This window comes from Aotus nancymaae, unplaced genomic scaffold (genome assembly GCF_030222135.1).
Source record: "Aotus nancymaae isolate 86718 unplaced genomic scaffold, 86718_ANA_hifiasm-v0.15.2.pri h1tg000131l, whole genome shotgun sequence".
NCBI classification, from domain to species: Eukaryota; Metazoa; Chordata; class Mammalia; order Primates; family Aotidae; genus Aotus; species Aotus nancymaae.
In genome coordinates this window covers 4,688,353-4,710,861 of record NW_026988546.1, presented here as the reverse complement: position 1 = coordinate 4,710,861, position 22,509 = coordinate 4,688,353, and the positions used below count along the sequence as shown (strand labels likewise).

At 39.2% G+C, this 22,509-nt stretch overlaps 1 protein-coding gene across 2 annotated transcripts in view; it reads right to left on the bottom strand.

Annotated features, from left to right (window-relative positions):
- Positions 1 to 21,022, bottom strand: part of SHCBP1 (SHC binding and spindle associated 1) — a 39,066-nt gene extending 18,044 nt beyond the window's left edge. Inside the window, exons 1-9 of one of the 2 annotated variants that reach the window (XM_012475864.3) lie at positions 20,920 to 21,022; positions 17,866 to 18,033; positions 17,595 to 17,710; positions 15,841 to 16,049; positions 11,119 to 11,211; positions 6,948 to 7,181; positions 6,699 to 6,867; positions 6,262 to 6,382; positions 2,493 to 2,624 (exon numbers count right to left, since the gene is read on the bottom strand). In XM_012475864.3, coding sequence (XP_012331287.2) covers positions 2,493 to 2,624; positions 6,262 to 6,382; positions 6,699 to 6,867; positions 6,948 to 7,181; positions 11,119 to 11,211; positions 15,841 to 16,049; positions 17,595 to 17,710; positions 17,866 to 18,033; positions 20,920 to 21,022 — 1,345 coding nt within the window. The remainder of the gene's footprint in view (positions 1 to 2,492; positions 2,625 to 6,261; positions 6,383 to 6,698; positions 6,868 to 6,947; positions 7,182 to 11,118; positions 11,212 to 15,840; positions 16,050 to 17,594; positions 17,711 to 17,865; positions 18,034 to 20,919) is intronic. The other variant, XM_012475865.3, reaches the window with a different exon arrangement.
- Positions 21,023 to 22,509: the final 1,487 nt, after the last annotated feature.

Genomic DNA, 22,509 nt, shown 5'->3' with positions numbered 1-22,509 from the left:
TCTGCCTTTATGTTTGGGAGAAAAAAGCTGAGATATTGCTTGAAAGATGATGCAAGATAAATGTTGACCTTTTGGCCCCATTTGTTAATTGTATTCACTATTTGAACATTGTTGTGTTCTGTTGTTAGTTTTCATTATTTATTGTATAGTCAATTTTAAAATCTCTGTATACCTTTCGCTAGCTTTTAAGTTATTGTTACCTAAAGTTAATGAATCCAGATTATATGCTCCTTATACTCATATAACATTAAAACAAAGAAAGGCTTTGCCTTGCATTGTGGGATACAGGCAGAAGTTAGAATCAGGTTTTAGGATTCTGCCTCATTAGCTGAATAATGTGAGGATTAAATTCTGCCAACTCAGACTGTGTCCTAATCAGTTGAAAGGGAAACAAGTGTTTCAGTCTCAAAATTGAATACTACACAAGTGTTAAGTGATTAAAATAAAAGTGTTCCGTTAAAAAAAAAAAAAAAAATTGTTCAAAATTGGAGTCAATCCCGTCAAAGTCTGTCTCTGCTTTACCAAGTTTACATAATATTCTAAATCCTTTGCTGTCATTCCACCATGTTCACAGCATCCTCCCCGGGAGATTCCATCTCAAGAAATCACCTTCTTTGCTCATCATTAAGAAGCAACTCCTCATCTGTTCCAATTTTTGTAAGATCGTAGCAATTCAGTCACGTCTTGAGGCTCTATTTGCTATCATCAGGCTCTTGCTGTTTCCACCACATCTGCAGTTACTTCCTCCATTCAAGTCTTGAACCCCTCAATCATCCATGAGGGCCGGAATCAACTTCTCCAGAACTCCTGTTAATGTTGATATTTTGACCTCCTCCCATGAATCATAAATGTTCTTAATGACATCTAGAATGATGAATCCCTCCCAGAAAGTTTTCAATTGACTTTGCCCAGACCCATCAGAGGAATCACTATCAATAGCTGCTATAGCCTTATGAAGTATATTTCTTATGTAGTAAGGTTTGAAAGTCGAAATTACTCCTTGATCCATGGGCTGCAGAATAGATGTTATTAGCAGGCACGAAAACATTAATCTCCTGATACACTTCCATCATAGCTCTCAGATGGCCAGGTACATTCAATAAGCAATCATATTTTTAAAGGAATCTTTTTGTTTTCAGTAGCAAGTCTCAATAATGGGCCTAAAATATTCAGTAAACCATGTTATAAACAGATGTGCTACAATTCAGGCTTTGTTGTTCCATTTCTAAGGCACAGGCAGAGTAGATCTGGCATACTTCTTAGGGCTCTAGGATTTTCTGAATGGTAAATGAGCACTGGCTTCAACTTAAAGTCACCAGTTACATTCGCTCCTAACAAGAGAGTCAGTCTGTCCTTCGAAGTTGTGAAGCCAAGCACTGACTTCTCTCTAGCTATGAAAAGTACTAGATGGCATCTTCTTCCAATAGAAGGTTATTTCATCTACATTGAAAATGTGTTGTTTAGTGTATCCACCTTCATCAATTACCTTAGCTAGATCTTCTGTAACTTACGGTAGCTTCTTCATCAGCACTTGCTGCTTCACCTTGTGCTTTTATGTTATAGAGATGGCTTCTTTCCTTAAACCTCAAGAACCAACCTCTACTAGCTTCAAACTCTTCCTCTACAGCTTCCTCACCTCTCTCAGCCTTCACAGAATTGAAGAAGTTAGGGTTCTGCTCTGGAATAGGCTTTAATTTAAGGAATGTGGTAACTGATTTGATCTTCTATCCAGACTACGGAAATTTTCTCCATATCAGCAATTAGGCTGTTTCACTTTCTTATCATTCATATGTTCACTAGAGTAGTGCTTTTAATTTCCTCTATGAACTTTTCATTCACATTCTTAACTTGGCCAACTGACACAAGAGACCTAGGTTTCAGCCTATCTCAGTTTTTGATGTGCCTTCCTCACTAAGTTAAACATTTCTAGTTTTTTAATTTAATGTGAGAGACAGGTGACTCTTCCTTTCATGTGAACACATAGATGTCATTGTAGGTTTATTAGCCAGTCTAATTTCAATATTGCAGTTTCTCAAGGAATAGAGTGGTCCAAACAGAAGGATAGAGATAGGGGAATGGCTGACTGGTGGAACAGTCAGAACCCACGCAATTATCCATTAAATTCACCATCTTATATGGATGTAGTTCATGGCACCTCAAAACAATTACAGTAGTAACATCAAGATCACTGGGCACAGATCAGCATATCATCTATAATTTTTTAAAAAGGCTTACAATACTGTGAGAGTTACCAAAATGTGACACAGAGACACAAGGTGAGCACATGCTATTGGGAAAATGGTCCCAACAGACTGGCTGGAAACAGGGTTGCCACAACCTTCCATTTGTATAACACTCAGTATCTGTGAAGTGCAACAAAACAAGGTATATCTGTACTCAAGTGGCACTTCATTAAATTCTATCTTCCATAGAGAATACAGTTTTCCTTCAAAGCTTAGAAGAAACAATACATCAAACATTCAGATACTTACTTAAGATTCCCTCTACAGCATTGTGCTGAACAAATTTTATGCCTGAGATTTTAATATCAGCACCCGTGCAGTCCACAAAAGTGTCACCTTTGCCCCTCTTTTCTATCACAATGTCATCTGGTAGACCATATCCTAAGAAAGAGAGAACAAGAACACTCAAGATGGGTGAGGAAAAACATCTAAATAAGAACAATCTAGAAACCTCTAGGTTTCTCTAGTTCAAATGACTGCAGATGATGATATCAGTCAACCATGTTGTATTTTTAAAAAATCTCTCTACATATTCTGTTTGATTTAAACCATGGTATCCAATTTTTAACAATCACCACTCTCTGACTAGTCCCCATATCAAGATGACTACCCTATCAACTATCTCACATCAGCTCAGCACTAAATTCACTTACAAAACTGCCATAAAAAAAATAATGTTCAAGACCAGCCTAGGCAACACAGTGAGACTCCATCTCTACAAAAACTAAAAAAAAGTTAGTCAGGCATGGTTGCATGCACCAATTACTCACTACTCAAGGAGGCTAAAGTGGGAGGGTCACTTGATCCCATAATGTTAAGGCTGCAGTAAGCTATGATCACGCCATTACACTCCAGCCTTTACTGTGGGTGACAGAATGAGACCTGGTCTCGAATGAATGAATGAATGAATGGACTTACAGCTGAGTCAAAGAATTTTAAAGCATCCACCCTTAGAAGTTTGTTTCTAACATTCTACGATTCTAATATAAATTACATTTGAATAAACCTAAGCAGTTCTCAAGATGATCTAATTTTAATATTCTCTTAAATAGTTGGCTTAAAATCTGACAAACTGACTACTTACTAGAAAAAAACAGACTACCTCATCAACAAACAAAAAGCATCAGATAGAGGCTGGGCATGGTGGCTCACATCTGTAATCCCAGCACTTTGGGAAGCCGATGCAAGTGGATCACTTGAGGTCAGGAGTTCGAGAGCACCCTGGCCAACATGGTAAAACCCCGCCTCTATTAAAAATACAAAAATTAGCTGGGTGTGGTGCATGCCTGTAATCCCAGCTTCTCAGGAGGCTGAGGCAGGAGAACTGCTTGAATCCGGGAGGCAGAGATTGCAGTGAGCTGAGATTGTGCCAATGCACTCCAGCCTGAGTGACAGAGTAAGTCTCGATCTCAGAAAAAAAAAAAAAAAAAAAAAAGCATCAGATCTCGGTCAGGCGCAGTGACTTATGCTTATAATCCCAGAACTTTAGGAGGCCAAGGTGAGTGGATCACTTGAGGTCAGGAGTTCAAGACCAGCCTGGCCAACATGGAGAAACCCTGTCTCTACTAAAACTACAAAAATCAGCCAGGCATGGTGGCAGGCACCAGTAATCCCAACAACTCAGGAGGCTGAGGGAGGAGAATCGCTTGAACCTGGGAGGCAGAGGCTGCAGTGAGCTGAAATCACAGCCTGGGCAACAGAGTGAGACACCATCTCAAAAAAAAAAAAAAAAAAAGCACCAGATCTCTATAAATCTTACTCAAACCAATAATGCAGGCTAAACAGCTGATTGGGCTTACAAAAAACTGGAGTATCAGAAAACTAAAGAACTCGGTTGACTTCCATTGTAAAACAGAACCACAGAGACAAAGCTGTAAGAAATAACTCTCACTGTCTACAGATGAGTCTTTGAGTAAATGAAAGCAGTAACTGCATTTAACAAGCAAAGCCACCGAATTTATCTATACTTGAAGAAAATAAACAAGGCTTTGGGGGCCCTAGAGAATGCAAGAGGACTCCACACACCGGAATGCTACCGGGGTGGACTCTGGATGCCTGAATTATGAATGATTTTGTTTCTGATTTTTGTATGTATCTGCCTGTACTTTCTATATTTTCTACAATAACCATTGTTTTTTATCATCATAAAAATTAAAAGTACAATAAGAATTGCATATTGAGAAAAAATATTTTTACACACATTTTTTATAATTATGTATTCCTTTCCACTTCAAACATAAAACCATCACCTAAATGAATGGATTTTCGAAACAAGAAAGAAAACCTCTATTGTAAGTACTATTAACACTCTGCACATAGTAGGTACTCCACATATATCTCTTGTTATACATGTTAGCTATAGATCACTATCAGATGAGCTTGAATCTTACTCATAAATGAGTACCCCACCTATGCACACTAGAGATACCATCTGATTCCCCAATTACCAGACACATATTGTTAGTCAATATACAGTCATTTTTATACTTAACTATCAGCATTCTATATGTCTATTTATGAAACTCTGGCAATTACATTAAAATTTCTTCACCAATCTAGGAAGAACTCTTATCTACCATACAAACTATAATACCAGTGTTATTTCTACTATGCCAAAAAATAAACTGTATTTATTACAGTGATTTATCTTGCAGATGTGTTATTTATATACACACATCTATTATACATCAAAAATAGGAGAGTAGATGAATCTTCTGCCTATGAGAAAGAAAAAAAACAAAACAAAAAATTGGAGAGTAGAAAGAACAGAAGTTACACACATAAAACAAAAAAGGGGGTGAGATGGTGTACTATGAGCAGGAGAAAACTAAACTCCCAGCCTCATTTCCATTTAGAAGTTTTGACAAGATAAAGAACATAGCGTAAGCAGTTTCTGAACAGCTGCACAAGTCCCAAAATGATACATGATTTTTTGCATCGCAAGCTTCACAGCTAACTTGCAACTATTTTGGTTAATAGTTGAACAGGTGTAACTAAATTTGACACATTATGAAAATATTCTGGACCAAGATGAACAACTGCAAAGTAACCTAAATTTAGAAATCACTTTAAATGAACAATAAGGTTATAACTGTCAAAAAATTATTATTATTATTATTTTTACACAGAATCTTGCTCTCTCACCCAGGCTGGAGCATAGTGGTATGATCTTGGTTCATTGCAGCCTCCACCTCCCAGGTTCAAGCGATTCTTCTGCCGCAGCTTCTCGAGTAGCTGGGATTACAGGGACGCCCCACCACACCCAGCTAATTTTTGTATTTTTAGTATCAACAGGGTTTCACCATGTTAGCCAGGCTATTAAACTCCTGGCCTCAAGTGATCTGCCCACCTCAGCTTCCCAAAATGCTAGGATTACAGGCATGAGCCACCATACACAGCCCAAAAAGTCATTTTTAATAGAATTTTTCAACATTAATTTTTTTATGTTGAAAAATTCTAAAGTATACTTTGGTCAAGACACAAAGTGTAGCACTTGTGGCATTCAGCAAGCATTTAGAGAATTAAGATAATTGTTTGGTACTAATTTCAAAGTTAAATGCCCTTCATTAAACCTCTCACGAAAATAAGCTAAATTTGAAACAAACAAAAAAAGCCAAGAACTACATTATCTGTAAAATCTATAAAAGCAAGCAACAAATTTTTAAAATACTAAAATTTTTTAAAATATTGCTGGAAATTTTTTTAATTCTAGAAATTAGATTTCCTTTCCATAAACCATCTACAACCTAGAAAGTATGCTTCTTCCTAATGGTCTTTTTTCTATATGAGCCTGTGAACATCTCCCCAACATATACACCGCTACAAAGAACCACAGCTCAAAGTGCTGAAACATTGGGTCAACCTCCTTTAAGCTTTCCAAGTCCTTAATGTTTCAAGGCAGCTCACTGGAAATCAAATGGGTTCAAATCACATTCTTGGAGTTTCAACAAGAACAGTGATTTATTGTTTACTTAAAATATCATGTATGAGAGTTTGGCTATGTGTCTTCCATACTCACCTTCCAACTCAATGGAGTCCGCAATGGAGAAAGTGCCATGTACCACATAATGGCCAGGACAAACAATAACAGTGTCACCTTCGAAGCAGGCATTTATAGCAGACAATGGATCACTATGGAACTAGAAAACAATAACAACACATTTGTAAATATACACTCCCAAAAAAGTAATCTGAGTATTACTCTAGGTGCCTTCATGTCTTACTTTAAAAATAGAAGCCAAAAACTGCATACTGAAGCTTCTCCTTTGATAATGCACTGACCTAACACATGCCTGGTAAGTGACTATTGCTGACGAAAGGCAGGGCTCTCACTACTTCCCACTGCACAGAAAACCATCCTGGGGAAGCTCCTGTAAACACTCTGTGGGATTTGTAAAAACCTGGGGTTAATCAGAAGAAAAAAAAGCCACCTGGAGTGAGAAACTCTCCATTTACCTGAATTTCTCTTTCTTCCTCACCAGGCTCCTGGCAAAGCCTGTCCATGAGCAGGGACCGCAGGAGGCCAGCTATCATGGTGGAGGAGACCACGTGAGTGATCTTCTGACCACTAGGACGGGCACCCTTTGCTTGGATATTAGAATTCTTCTGATATCCAAACACATACCTTAAAGAAACAAAACAGACCTATCAGCATGACAGCCAGTAAGAAAGGATGTTGACTAAGAATTACGAAGACACACATACCTCAACAAAGGATTCTCAATGAGTTTCAGCTTTTGTTTCAACTGTTCCATCTCAGAATACAATTTTAACCCTTCCACCATGGAGATATTTTCCTGCTCGGAATCAGAGTTACAATTTGACAAACTGCTTCTCAGATTTAAAAATTTCCTGTAACTCTCCTCACATTGAGACAACAGATTTCGGTAGTCAACAATAAGTCCTGATGGAACTCGGTCTTCAAGAATGTCATAATGCCTAAAAGTTTAAAAGCAAATTGAAATCCATTCCCTTTCAGGCACATTTTCCTATCATTAAAACAGCTCACTTAGCACTCCAGTAAGAAAAGTGTTTTATACTATATAACTCAGGTGCATATTAAGTCTTTCTGAATAGCACTGTAATAAAAATCATAAGGGGAAGCTGTTGAAAGTTTAAAGCACCACTTCCTTAAGGTCACTAATTTTTCTTCTCTTTGAGGAGTTATTTTTTTTTTCTTGGATCCAAGCATTTGTGCTTTAGAAACACTGAAAGTTCGTGTTGTACCATTTGTAATTATTATTTAATAAGAAATTATTTTCTTCCTATATATTAGATTCAATACCTTAATAAGAAGGTGACAGGGGGCAACTTGGGAGTGGAGATAGGGAAAGCAGTATCTCAAATTGTTTCACAACAATGTTTAAGATTACTATATTTTTCATGGATCTGATATGACTTTAAAATTTTTTTCTAATTACCATATTTATAGGATCAAAAAGTAGAAATGACTCAAATAATCTAGTTCTTCCTTCCATCTAAAGCACTATGCCACAAAATTATGCTGAATATTCCCTAAGGAAGATTATTAAAGAATTTCAAAAAATAAGCTCTTGAGATTCTGAGGGGAAGAAAAAGGTGCCATTACTAAACTAGAGAGTGATTGAAACAAAAATAACCTTGTGCTAGACAACCATACAGGCACTTCAGATGTACTAATTTATAAACCTTCTCAAATATAAAAACAGAACACGGAGTATTTCTAGTTACAACAAAATAATCTGTAAATGTACAACCAAGTTAACAGATATAAAATTAATGGGTTTAAAAATAAAGTAAAATAGGCTGGGCACAGTGGCTCACACCTATAATCCCAGCACTTCAGGAGGCCAAGGCAAGTGGATTGCTTGAGCCCAGGAGTTTGAGGCCAGCCTGGGCAACATGGCAAAACTCTGTCACTACAAAAATGCAAAAATAAGCCTGGTGTGGTGGCATGCACTTGTAGTCTTAGCTACTTGGGAGGGTGAGGTGTGAGGATCGCTTGAGCCCCAGGGGTCAAGGCTGCTGTGAGATCAAATTATACCACTGTACTCCATACGCCAGCCTCGGCAACAGAGCAAGCCCCTGTCTCAAAAAACAAAAAACAGATGCTCAGGGCCCCATCCAGACTGATTTAAATGGATCTCTGGAAGTAGAGGGGTATTTTTTTAAGTTATCTGGGGATGCTAATGTGTAGCCTAGAGTGAGACCTATTGTCTTAAATGATGTTTTGTTTTGTTTTTTTAATTTACTCATGCTCTAAATAAGGTAAGGAAAAACAAAATAGAATCACATCTTAAGCAAATTTACATCAAATTATGATAAACACTTAAACATTTTAAATGAATAAAAAAGAAACTTTTCCCACTTTTCAAGTAAGTGAATTAGGTGAAGCTTGAAAAGCAAGGATTTTGTCTACTTTGGCTAATCCAAAAGAAACTGAGTGAACAGCTGTGAAAAAAAGAGTAAAACAAAAAATGTTTTAAATGTTAAAAATAAAATAAAATAAATTGAAGATGAAACCACAGTCTAATAAGTTGTGAAGATTAAGACTCGAATTTTAAAATAAGTTTCTTAGCATTTCCAGTATCCATGCCCATTAGCTTATTTCTTTTTATCATATTGATACCTCATAGTCCAGAAGCAATGAACTAACATTTGTGTCTCAGACCCCAAAGTTCTGCTTTTTTTCAGACCTCCTTTAGTCAGGTATAAGCAGTGTGTTTTGAAGTAGAAAGGAAAAATATTTACTGCACAGTACTAAATCTAGACAGTCTTGTTTGATCTTGCCTGTTGATAGCCCCACTCCTATCTTAGCCCAGAGACCTTTTTAAAGTCTGCCTACATTTGATAACATTCCAGACTCTCCATCAAGTACCACGTCTTCTGCATAACTACACACGATTCCTCCCTTATGCCTTCCCATATGCCAGTGATGTGCAAGCTATGCATGTAAGGCATTTCCTGTTAGCACATACAAGGCTATCAAATCAGAATGCAATTGTTTTCCAAGTAAAGATTGAATTTGCCAGATATACATTATGTTCCCTTATCATATTTCACATCAATCAAAACCAGTCAAACCTAGAAAATACTCAAGCTTATTGAAATTTTGGGATTTTATTGAATATGCTATGGAAAAATAGGAAATATGTAATGGAAAAACTACAAAGCCTAAATAGAATCATAGCCCATTTATGAACAGCTGAAATCAGACATACATAATTCTAAACCAGGTAGAACTATTAATCAGACTTTCACACTTGGTTTTTTTTTTTGTTTTTTTTTTTTGAGGCAGGGTCCCACTCTGTCACCTAGGCCAAAGGGCAGTGGTTCAATCACAGCTCACTGCAGCCTAAAACTCCTGGGCTCAGGCGATCCTCCTGCCTCAGCGTCCCCAGCAGCTGGGACTACAGGCATGCCCCACCACACCCAGCTAATTTTTCTTTTTTTAGGTTTTGTAGGTGGGGTCTCACTATGTTATGCAGGCTGGTCTCAAACTCCTGGGGTCAAGAGGTCTTCCCGGGCTGGGCACAATGGCACAGGCCTGTAATCCCAGCACTTTGGGAGGTTGAGGCAGGAAGATCACTTGAGGTCATGAGTTAGAGACCAGCCAGGCCAACATGGTGAAAACCTGTCTCTACTAAAAATACAAAAATTAGCATGCCTGGAATACAGGCATGCACCTGTATTCCCAGCTAGTCAGGAGGCTGAGGTAGGAGGAACACTTGAGCCCAGGAGGTTGAGGCTGCAGTGAGCGAGATCACATCACTGCACTCCAGCCTGAGCAACAGAGTGAGAGCTTGTCTCAAAAAAGTCACCTTCCTGCTTCAGCCTCCCAAATTGCTGGAATTACAGGTATGAGCCACCATGCTGAGCCTCATACACTTTTTATTTTATTATTATTTACTATTAAAACCAAGAGAAACTTACCAAATCCACTTGCATTACACAAAAATGTAGAGGCTTACTGCCTTATCTTCTCATCTCATCTTTCACATGGGGAAAAAAAATCTTCTTTCAAACAGGGAAAAAAATCATCTTTTACCCAGGGGAAAAAATTACCTTCTACAATTATTTTTTGGAGTGTAAGTTATAATTTTATTCTTATTGCAGCACTGCCTATGAAGTTACTGCTCATGAATACAAGAAAAAAAAATTACTGGTCTTAAAGCACCATCTAGTGGGAAGATAAATGCCACAGTTAATAAGGTCATTATCCAATGACTACTTGTATTTGGGTTTCATGGTTAATTTTGGTATTTTTTGAGGGTTTTTTCTGCCAAAATATGATTAATTTGAAGAACGTGCTTAGGTTTTTTGAAAATTTTTATTTACCACCAATATTAACTATTTAGTCTTTTCATCTATTTCTGAAATAAGGTTTAAGGCAGGAGGCTGACAAAATATCCTAAGGTAGATCTGTTAGTTCAGCCTGCTGTGTTGCACTATAGGAACTTACAGTAAAGCCATATACCTTTAAAGTATTCTTTACAAAATTAAAGGAAAACAGTCTTCTAGAATTCAAATAGTGTCACTGTTTTTCAAACAATCGAATTTAACAAAGGGCTTTTTAAATCCACTAGTTCAATTGAATTTTATTCAAATTAACAAAACAATGAGCTATTAATTTAGATGTTCTTGAACTCCCTGCTTTTACACTCAGTTTATAAACACTAAAAGCAAGTTTCTCTGCACTTGTGCAAGTTTCATTTAATAACACGTAAAGGGGTGGTATAATTTGTACATCAGTCTATTTCTGTCTATGAGCCCCTAGAGAGAAAGAGAGAAAGAGAGAGTGTGTGTGTGTGTGCACACGCGTGTGTGCCTCACAGCCAAAACTAAAACATGGATAACTATTTTTCCAGCATGTACAATGTCAGTAATAAATACTTACAATCTTAATCGAGGTTCAACACATCTGACAAAATAATCATATTCATCCTCCTCTTCTTCATCCCAACTCCTCCAAATGTTTTGGTAGAAAAATCTGAAATGAAACTTAGTATCATTCAAATTCTATAACTGGCTCAAAGCATTAGGATTTTGGAGGGGTGAGACCTAAAGAGTAAATCAAAACAATTCTCCTATCTTAGAGAAGGTTGCATATTTGCTATGGTTGATAGTCATGAGTCACACAACATAGAGGTCTTTTGTGGATCAGCTAAGGAAGTTTCTCCAAATCCTTGGTTTTGTTAGGATTTTTTTTTTTCTGAGATGGAGTCTCACTCTGCCACCCAGGTTGGAGTGCAGTGGCACAATCTCAGCTCACTGCAACCTCCACCTCCCGGGTTCAAGTGATTCTCCCACTTCAGCCTCCCGAGTAACTGAGATTACAGGTGTCCACCATGACGCCCAGCTAATTTTTTGTATTTTTACTAGAGATAGGGTTTCACCATGTTGGCCGGGCTGGTCTCAAACTCCTGACCTCATGATTTGCCTGCCTCGGTCTCCCAAAGTGCTGGGATTACAGGCATGAGCCACTGCCTGGAAAATGGGTCAATAATTATCTTGCTTGCATTAATATTTCTTAATGTATGTATAGTTCACATTTATTTCAGTGTTTAAGATTATAATTGCTTGGAGTCTTTATTTAGGAGTTTGATGATATTTTCATGACCAGATATATGATACAGAAACTTTAATTTTGTTTATATCAGTCAGCCGATGGTAAAACTGGTTTCATTAACATCGCAGTTTCTAAGAACCTACTAATAATAGTAACTGAGGACTTTACTACAATGCCTGGCTATGTCTTTTTGTGAGGTTAAGACTGATCAACAGATTCAGGTTGTCAGCCTGATGCACCCACTATAAGGTTCTCTTTCTCTAATGGTCGCAGTAGTCATTGATGTTCACAGTCTAGAACCTTTATTTCATTAATGGTTACAAAATACTGATAGTCTATCACTTTCTTCATGTATTGGTTAGAATACTTTTATAAAGAAATTCCTCAGGTGATTCCAAAGTGCTTCCAAGGTTGATTAGAGAAAAAACAGTAGATGGTCTAGGGCTGATCCCTGGATAACTCCAACATTCTAAAGTTTAAGCATGAGAGGAAAAGCTGGCCGAGATGACTAAGAAAGCAAGCCAGTAAGACACCAGCTGAACAGTGGTGTCCCAGAAGCTGAGAGGAGAGTGTGTTAAGAAGATGGGAATGATCAAACACCTAGTATGTCGAGAGGTCAAGCAAGGTAAGATAAGAGGCAAGACGAGACCATGAAATGTCGACTGAATACAAGAACATGAATACAAGGACTGAATACAAGAACATGGAAGTCTTTGAGCACAATTTCAGAGACGAGGAGGGTAGAAGTGTTACCAGGACACCAGGAAGTATAGACTGTGACTATATATAGCTCTTTCAAGAAGTTCTGTTGTGAAAAGGAAGCACTGAAAATGAAACCAGCCATCTCTGTAGATTGGGCTGTTAGTCCCTTCACCCTCTAGTACAGTCTTTTAATTTTTTGTTTTTATAATGAACTTAAGCATAGCTCTACTCAAGTTAAAAAAAAAAAAAAAACACCTCTGCTGACTCCCTTTTAGCCCTCAGAAAGAAGTCCTGAACGTGCTACTATAAATAGATTCATAATCTGGCCCTATTGCACCTCTCCTGCCTCAGAGCTCTTGTACATAAACCCTCAATTTCACAAGCTCTTTCAAACCTCCATGTAACATGTTAGTCAAGCTGCCAGAAGTGCCTTCCACCTTTTCCGCCTGGTAAGCTTATAGTTACATTCCATGACTCGGCTTCAATGTCATCCTCACCAGTACCATGCCAAGCATTTACACATCATTCCCATCTGTACCTCCCCTAGTGTTGATTCTTTCAAGCCAGAAATGTGGAAGTCAGCCTTGACTTCTCTCATATCACTCACATCCTCTCATCTCCTATATCTACCGGACCACCAAGTCCCAGCCATTTTGCTTTCTCAGTAAGCCTCCATCTGTCCTCTCCATATCCCCACTCTAGTCCTCTCTGTTGCCTCTTAACTGATCTCCCTATTCCACCTCCCACCATTTGTTTTCCACACAGAAGCCATGATGAACCCTTGAAAACACAAAGCTGTACTTTAGGGGGCTGAGGTGGGAGGACTGCTTGAGCCCAGGAATTCAAGACCAGCTTGGGCAACAGAGCAAGACCCCCATCTCTACAAAAAAAAAAAAAAATTGTAAAAAAAATTAGCTGGGCAGTGGTGGCACATGCCTGTAATCCCAGCTGATCCAGAGGCTGAGGAAGGAGGATGACTCGAGCCCAGGAGTTCAAGCCTGCATTAAGCCATAATTGCACCACTGCACTCCAGCCTGGGCAACAGAATAAGACCCTGTTTCAAAAAAAAACAAAAACACAAAACTAGTGATATTCACCCAAAAATAAAAACCCTTCAGTGGCTTCCCACTGCTCTTAAAGACAAAAATGACTAGCTAACAAAGCCTTGCATCATCTGACCCCTGCCAACCTATCTAATCTGGTTTCCTAGGTCTCTCCCAGCACTGTCTGTGTTCCAGCTATGCTGGCCTTTCAGTTCCTTAAACACACTCAGCTCCTAAATCTTTTTCCTTCCCCACCCCACCACCCATTTCCCCAAGCTAACCCAAGTTCAAATGTCATTATTCCAAAAAATAACCCTAGAACAGCAACTTGACCTAATCTGAGGACACCCTGTAATTCTTCCCAGCACTCACTGCTACTTCTCATCAAGTAGCATCACTCACTGCTACTTCTAATCTGTGCATGATTATTTCATCAAGGTTCATCTCCTAGCTTTAGACAGACAGCTTCCTGATGATGGTGCCTGTCTCATGCACCAGACATACCCATCCTTGACTAAGAACCTGGCACTCAAATATTTATTGAATCAACAAAGAAATAAAAACCCTCATAATTTGACCTTCTCTGGGCACTGACCCAAATCTCAGCCCTCAAAATGAAGAGTAAATTTAACCAGGCTCCTCTTCAAATAATATTACCAAATAACATTCCAGATACTTATTTTTCTACCAACTTCTATGCCCATAGAGACTAGCTCCCTGATTCCTAATTTCCTAGACTTATCAGTTACCCCTTTATCTTTAAATGCTTCAATTGGCCGGCTTTTTTAAAATGAGAGAAAGGAAAGGGAGTTCTTTTGGTTCTGGACAGAAACTGGTTTAGATTCATTCTGCTTGGCCCAATACTGAACATCTAGGGTTACATGTTCTTGCACACAATTAGAAACTGTCTGTAAGATGTTGGCAGCAGGGCCTGAGACACTCTGCTTCTTTGCAGAGCATTCAAATTAAGCTCAGCAAAACCAGGTTAACTCACTAATGGTATAGAAAATCGAAAGTACTTTTTATACTACAAAACACCAAGCAATATTATTTACATTATGGTCATTAATTATTACTCAGTCTTCTAGTTCCTGGAGGAATATAAGTCTATTTTTAAATAGCTAAAGTAAGCCTTCTTTGGTGAATATACTTACATACAGAAGATCCAAAACAACTATCTGTATCAGGAGCCATCTAATAAAAGATTTATCTGAAAAATTGTTTAAATCATACCCAGTGATCCAGGTATGGGCTTTCTTTCCCACATAAAGGATAAGGGGTCTGCTTGTACAGTGGAAATAACTATGGCAAAAAAGGCTGACAGGTAGGAATACAACCCCTAATGATCCTAAAAGCAGCCTAAGAAAACACTTGCTTTGACCAGACCTATGCTTGAAAAACTGCGTATTCATCTTTTAGCAGTGCATATAGCATGGTATATAACCTTCTTCACTGTCTTTCTCTTCTTCTACTTTCTGTACTCTTATATTGAAATATACCAACCATAAGCCTTAACATGCACAACTTTTAAGCTAGTTTATATACAAACCAAATTAAGAATCCCCTACTTTTGTTAACATTTGGGAAAATCAAGTAAAAGATAAATAGGAATTCTTTATATGCTAGACCCTTGAAGAACACAGGTCTGAATTTCGTGGGGTCCACTGATAAGTTACACTGAGTGTGCCAGCCTCTCCTGCCTCCCTTTCCACCTCTCCTCCACCGCTTTTGCCTCTGCCAACCTGAGGCAGCAAGACCAATCCCTCTTCTTCCTCTTCCTCCTCAGGTGAAGATAAGGATGAAGACCTTTATGATGATCCACTGCCACTTAATGAGTAGTAAATACATTTTCTCTTCCTTATGAATTTTCTTTTCTTAGCACTTTATTATAAGATAATACACATACAAAATATGTGTTAATCAACTATTTATGTTAATGGTAAGGCTTCTTTTCTGGTCAACAGTAAGCTATTAGTAGTTTTGTGTTGGGGGAGTCAAATGTTGTACTCAGATTTTCGACTAGGGGTGGGGGAAGATAGGCACACCGAACCCCCACATCATTCAAGAGTCAACTATACTAGTTTTTTCAGCTTTTCTCTAAGTTTGAAATTATCATAAAATGATTTAAAACATTTTTAATTTTTTTTTATTTAAAAAAGATTATCCTGTCTTTGGATATTTTTAAATATTGCAATGACCAAGTTTATAGTTGAGTTTGAAATCTACATCTAACACAAACCAGAACTACTTCATTTCATCCAAAGTTTCTGGCCACAAGGTTATTTTTCTCAACTTCTTTTCCTACCTGACATGCTCAATTGCAAGGGCTGTCTGGTCAAACACTCCCGAATCGTCAAATACCACCCACAGCTCCTGCAGGGGCAACTTATGTTCCTTCAGATCCAGGAGTTCCTTCATACACTCCATGGTAAAAGTGCTCACTTGAGAGTCACAGAGGTATGGTTCGGCAAGCCTCACCACTGCCTTCAAGGCTGCAAAGTCCACATCTGTGACCTGAAATTCAAAATAATGTGATTTAACATAAGGTAATCAAAATTAAGATACACCTATAAGACACTAATGACAGCCTGATTTTTTTTAAAAGCATACAACAGGAGTGGGGAACCTTTACCCATAATATAAAGAATAAACAAGACAGGCTGGCTCTTACCCTCATGGAGCTTACACTGTAATCAGGGAGATCAATAAGCACAATGGTAACGAGTAGGTGACAGAGAGTAACTAGCAGGGGTGAGGATCTGGTTCACCCCTGAGATGGTTCATGCTGAGATGCCCAGGGAAGTCAGCTCTGAGCCAGGCTGAGGAGGATGAGAAGGAAGCGGCCATCTGAAGAGCAGGAAAGGCACAGAAGGCCTGTGGCAGAGACAGGTTTGGCAGCTGGAGGAGCAGAAAGACAGTCCTTCTTGCTGGGGCCAAAGGGAGTAAATGGAGGAGGGGGGTGCAGTGGAGCAACAAGAGATGAGGTGAGAGAGAGAGGCAAGGAGACTAGGACATGAAGGACATCCAAAGGAGCATGGATTTTACGTGTTTTCTATACAATGAGAAGCCGAAAAGCCAATACTAAGACCTTGGTAAAGGCAAAGCATTTAAAGTTTTAAGCAGAGAAATGTCATGCTTCTGTTTTAAAACAATGACTTTGATTGTTTTCAGAGAACTGATTGGTGGCAGGGTGGCAGTGGGTAACTATCATAAACAAATTAATAGGCCTGAACTTCAACCAAAAAAATAGCATAATATAGATTATGCTATTTTTTTGGTTGAAGTTTTAAAAATTTTAAAACTCACAAGCAACAGCTGGGCAATCCACTACCTCATACATAATCACTGCAGTATGTGATGCCATTTTCTAAGGGAGCTGCAGCAAAAACTTGGATTCACACCCCCTGGTTTGACATTTTAGTTTACTAGGGCTTTTTGTGGTCAGTTAACAAACACTGAGAAAAATTCAAAGCTGTAATTAGAATGCAAATGTAATGTAAAAGGCCCAGTCAAGTGAAAAATAGGATTGTTTTTACATTCTGCAGTGGGACACACTGTCAAGAGATTAACCACATATCTACGAATTTGCTAGGCAAAAAATGGGCTAGTTTAAAAATGCCTCTTAGCAGAGGTTGCAGTGAGCCAATATTGTGCCACTGCACTCGCCTGAGCAACACAGCAAGACTTAACTCAAAAAAAATAGTAAATAAAAATAAATAAATAAAAATGCCTCTTAGGTTTGAGCTGCTTAATGAACTACAATTAAGAAGTTAAAAACTTTTTTGAAACCATTAACTTCATAATTAGGCCTCATTTTTTAAGTGATCTCAAATACCTTCTTTTAATTAAATCAGTTTAATTCCCTGGTAGAAACTCCTCAGTTGCCTTTAAAATTTGTGGAACACTTGCTACAACATGGCAATTAGATGTGAATTTGAATTATATGCTATTTGAATCAGCTCATAAACTTTAATTAAAAATAAGCACTTTGGCTATAACAGTCTGAAGTAAAGTGCTTATAGCTAAAGACAAAGGTCTTAACAACAAAATTAACCTTACCTCAACCAGCACCTTGAACACATTAGTATGCCAGACTGCCTGCCATCCACATGTCTCAAGGACCTTCTCCAAGAAATCAGCTGTGAATTCCTTTACCTCAGAGGCCTTGCAGTCAGCTACAAAGAAATTAAACACAGGAAGAAATGAGAATGCATAAAGCAGAGGGAAGTTAATAAATCCACTTTCTCAGAAACAACTGGCAATCTGAGGGACGGAAACAGACAATCTATTTGTAAATTAAAAAAATAAAAGATGCAAAAAACCTACTCACCTAAAATGTAATCTTGATAGGCTCTGAATCGCTCATAGAACAAAAGTTGATTTGTTTGGAAAATTTCTGGGAAAAGGGTTTTTCCTTCTGGCATAAAACTTCGTAAACTAGAACCTGGTTTATCATGGTAGCTACAATCACTGCATGAATCTTCATCTTGGAACAAACCTTAAAAAAAAAAAAGCAAGTTCCAGTGCCTTATTGAATGCTTCTATTTTCATATCCTTGCATAGAAATCCCAAACAAAATACAAAGAAGAATTTGAATATGAATGTTCTACTTACCTCTACCATTATCAGAAGAAACTAGTTTTCCAAACTTAAAAATACTTCAAAACCCAAATTCTACTTCAAAACAGTAAGTGTTTAAGATCTTTAACAGATAGATTTTTGTTGTTGTTCTATGATGTTTTGGGGGCCAGCAGAAAGCTGTTTGTTTTTGTTTTAGAAACAGTCTCACTCTGCACCTAGGCTGGAGTGCAGTGGTGCTATCATAGCTCACCCCAACCTCAAACTCATGGGCTCAAGCAACCCTCCTGCCTCAGCCTCCTGAGTAGCTAGGACTACAGACATGTACCACCACATTCAGCTGGAAGACAGTTGATTTTTAATTCACTGGAAATCACTCAAGTTCTCCTTCAAAGCATACAGCCTGTGATTTATACTACAGTTATTAAGTTAAAATAATCAAGTATCTTATTTATTTTCCAAAACAATTCCATAAAGCTCCTTTAAGAAAGGGAGCTAACTTCCCCTCAAATGGGTTAAACTCTCCCTTTATTTCCTACAATATCAGTCTGTCAATAGCCCTTCAATAAACAGGGATGAGCAAGTCTTAATAATCCATAAAATTTACTTTAGTAAGGGTATTAGGTTCCTCAGTAATTTCAATGACTGTGTCTAAGGAAAAGATCAGAAAATGCAAATCACATTAGGTTTGGGCTACACATAATGTTACAGAAGTTATGATTCAGCCAGGGGCATATCTAATTCTGTGTAATAAGATGTTTTTAAAATAAAAAGTAAAAAAATATGTTTTTAATAAATGAAACATCTACCAAATAAGCAATGCTAAGAAGGGTAGCTTTTGAAATGTAGAGTAGTTTTGAGAGGTGGTTTCAGGGAAGGTATCTGATCTGTTAGCAGAAGCCTTTTTTCCTTCTCCCCCTTGATTTTCTCCTTCCTCTTCCTCCTTCATTTATTTGTCCCTGTTCACATCACCAGAAGTACTTGATCTACAGATGACCAAAGTATACTCAAGGGTCTACTGCTCACAAACACTGATGCACATGAGCCTTAGAAGGCATCAGTACCTTACTGGCTGTGTGACAATCACTCTGTGCCTCAGCTTCCTCTCCTATAAAGGGAAGATAAAATAGTACATCCACTTCAATTAAGATTAAATTATTTATTAATAATTTACAACAGTGCCTATTACATAATGTATATCTTTAGTAAAGAGCAGTACTTCAGCACCATTTTTTTTTCAGCACCGTTCTTTATAGCTACTTTGTTTTTGTTTTTCCAGCTTTATGAAGGTATAATTAACAAATAGAAGTTATATACATTTAAAGTTTTTAACATGATGGCCAGGCATGGTGGCTCACATCTGTAATCTCAACACTTTGGGAGGCCAAGGAGGGTGGATCACCTGAGGTCAGGAGCTCAAGACCAGGATGGCCAACATGGTGAAACCCTGTCCCTACTAAAAATACAAAAATTAGCCAGGTGTGGTGGCAGGCATGGCCACCTGTAACACTAGCTACTTGGGAGGCTGAGGCAGGAGAATCACTTGAACCCAGGAGGCAAAGGTTGCAGTGAGCTGAGATCATGCCACTGCACTCCAGCCTGGGCAAGAGTGAGACTCTGTCTCAAAAATAATAAAATAAAATAAAAAGTAAAGTGTATTACATGATGTTTTGATATGCCTATACATTATGAAATGATTACCACAGTAAAGTGAATTAATATTTCCATCACCTCGCATACTTACCTTTTGTGTGTGTGTGAACACTAATGATTTCAAGTACAAAATTTGCATCATCACATCATTGCCTATTAATACTGTAATAATAACACAGTATTACTAACTATAGTCACCATGCTGTATGTACATCAGATCCCCAGAACTATTCACCCTGTGTAACTGAAACTTCGGACCCTTTGACCAACATCTCCCCATTCTCCTCCTGGCAACTACCACTCTACTCTTTCTGTAACTTCCTCTTTTTTAGATTCCCCATATAAGCGATGTCATGCAGTATTTCTCTTTGTTTGCAGCCACCTTAAAAACATTATTTCACTTCATCTTCACCACAAGTACAACCATTGGCTTAGTCTTGTAGATGGGAAAACTGAAGCCAAGCAACTTTTGCCAGTTGGAAAGGTGGGTTAGTAGTGGAATTGTCACACTTACGTTTTCTCACTTCTCTGGGACTCTCTGCTACACAATACGACCGAAAGTGTTAACGTAAAAACGTGAACCAGCTTAAAATGTCAGAAAAAAAAAATAGTAATGAAACTCTATGAAGAGGAAGAAAGGGCAGAGAACTAGGAGACGCCGGTTCTATTTCTGGACTCTGGCCCAAATTGGGGCTTCTCACTTTGGACACTTCGTTACCGTAACTGTGCACAGGACCGCCATCTAGGCAAAGGGTTCAAGCTTTCCTTTCTTCGGGAAAGGGAAGTGTAGTTCGTGATGTCCTTTGAGATGCAGATGAAAAAGATGACCCCTTGCGCAACAGTAAATGCACAGTTCAGATTGGGAATTCCTGGCCCAACCCAGTCGCCTCCAATCTCGGGGAAGCTGAGGCCGGAGAGTGGGGGGAGAGGGGGAAATGGGAAGAGGGAAGAGGGGGAAGGAGTCCCCTACACCGACCCCCAGGTACAGCCTGATTTTGACGTCCCGGTCACAGGGTCCCAGCAGCTCACCGCGGTCCCCTCCACCCTGAACAGCCGGGTCCGGAAGGCCTGCGGCCCAGGCGCCACCGAGAGTCCCGACGCCCCAGGCCTCCACTGAGAGGGAGTTCCTCGGGCCCAGCATGGTGGAGCTCACCTTTCTCCAGAGACGCCGGCTCCTGCTCGGCCGCCCAGCCAGTGCGCTCGGGAGCCATGGCCGCCGCCTCCGGACCGCCGCCCGTCCCCGACCCGTCAGCCATTTCAAATTTCCGCGGGCAGCAGCCTCGGCAATGACGGGATGACGCAGGCGCTGCTGATTGGATAGTCGGGCCGAGGCCGTGGACCAATTAGAGTCTGGCCCCGCTTCAGCCCCCACCAACCCGGTCGCCGCGCCCCCGGCGGACAGCTGCCCTTGTTTAAGTGCCGGGTCTTTGCTTTTCTCGGATGAACTTGAAGAAAGTCAAATTAGGACATAATTTGGAATGATTTTCGAAAAAAACAAACGAACAACGCCTAGAAATGAGATATAGTGGAAAAGTAACTATGTTGAGAGTCAAAAAACATAGTATTTAAACGTATCTGGGCCGCTCCTAGAGGTATTGCCTTGAGCAAGTCATTTCATCTCCCACGAGCACAACTTCAGCTGGAAAGGATGCTGGCCTTGGTGGGCCCAAAACTTTCACCACCAAAAACCTGTCTCTCTCTGCCTTTCAGTATGCACACATGCAGCATGTTTTCAAAGAATGTCAAATTAAATTTAGTAAGTAAATTTGTTAATTTGGATCAATCAAAGGCAACTATAATTTTCAATATAAGGGCTAACATTTATGTGTATTGTGTGCAAGACGCCTTCCTGCATGCATTACCTGCATTGTCCTGTTTAATCTTCACAACAATCCTGTAAGACAGGAGCTATTAGTATACCCATTTTACGAATGAGCAAATGGAAGTTAACTAAGAAGTTAACTCATTTTTCCAATCTAACTCTGCAAAGCCAGGATGTGAAAGCAGCCAGACTCCATGAAGAAGCCCTTTAATGTCTCTGCCAGGCCATCACTGCTAGAATGATGAGGTCAGCCTGAGATAGCCCTGGTTACCAGGACACCAGGTGAGATGAGTCCACAGGAGGCCAAGAGCCTGGTCATGACGGTTCTCCTGTGCAGTCTTAACGCAGGGAGACATTTCCACTTACTGCTTTGAAGAAATACCTTGGGCTAAAGTCTCTCTGATCCCTTACAGCTGGAATAAAATGGAGCCAGGAGACCTGACTGTGGAAACTTAATTGGGCTAGCTTTTCCAGGAAACGAGATTTCTTTGACTGTTGTGTGCAGAATCTGACCTTACATTTATTTGCTCACTGAACAAATAATTATTGAGCACCACGAGGTGAAACACAGAAAACAATAATCAAGACTAACGACTGACCTTGAGGACTAAGCTAGCTTTCTCATTATCCTCCCTTCAACCTTTCCATCCACAAACCTTGCAAGTGGCAGCATTTCTCCTCACCCATTTGCATCATCACTGGATGCAACACAGTTCTCTTCTCATCCAATTACCAAATATTTCATCAACCATCATGATATTGCTAAAACCAGGCTGGGCATAGTGGCTCATGCCTGTAATCCTACCACATTAGGAGATGGAGACAGGCAGATCACTTGACTTCAGGAGTTTGAGACCAGCCTGGGCAACGTGGTGAAACCCCACCTCTACAAAAAATATGAAAAAATATTATCTGGGTGTG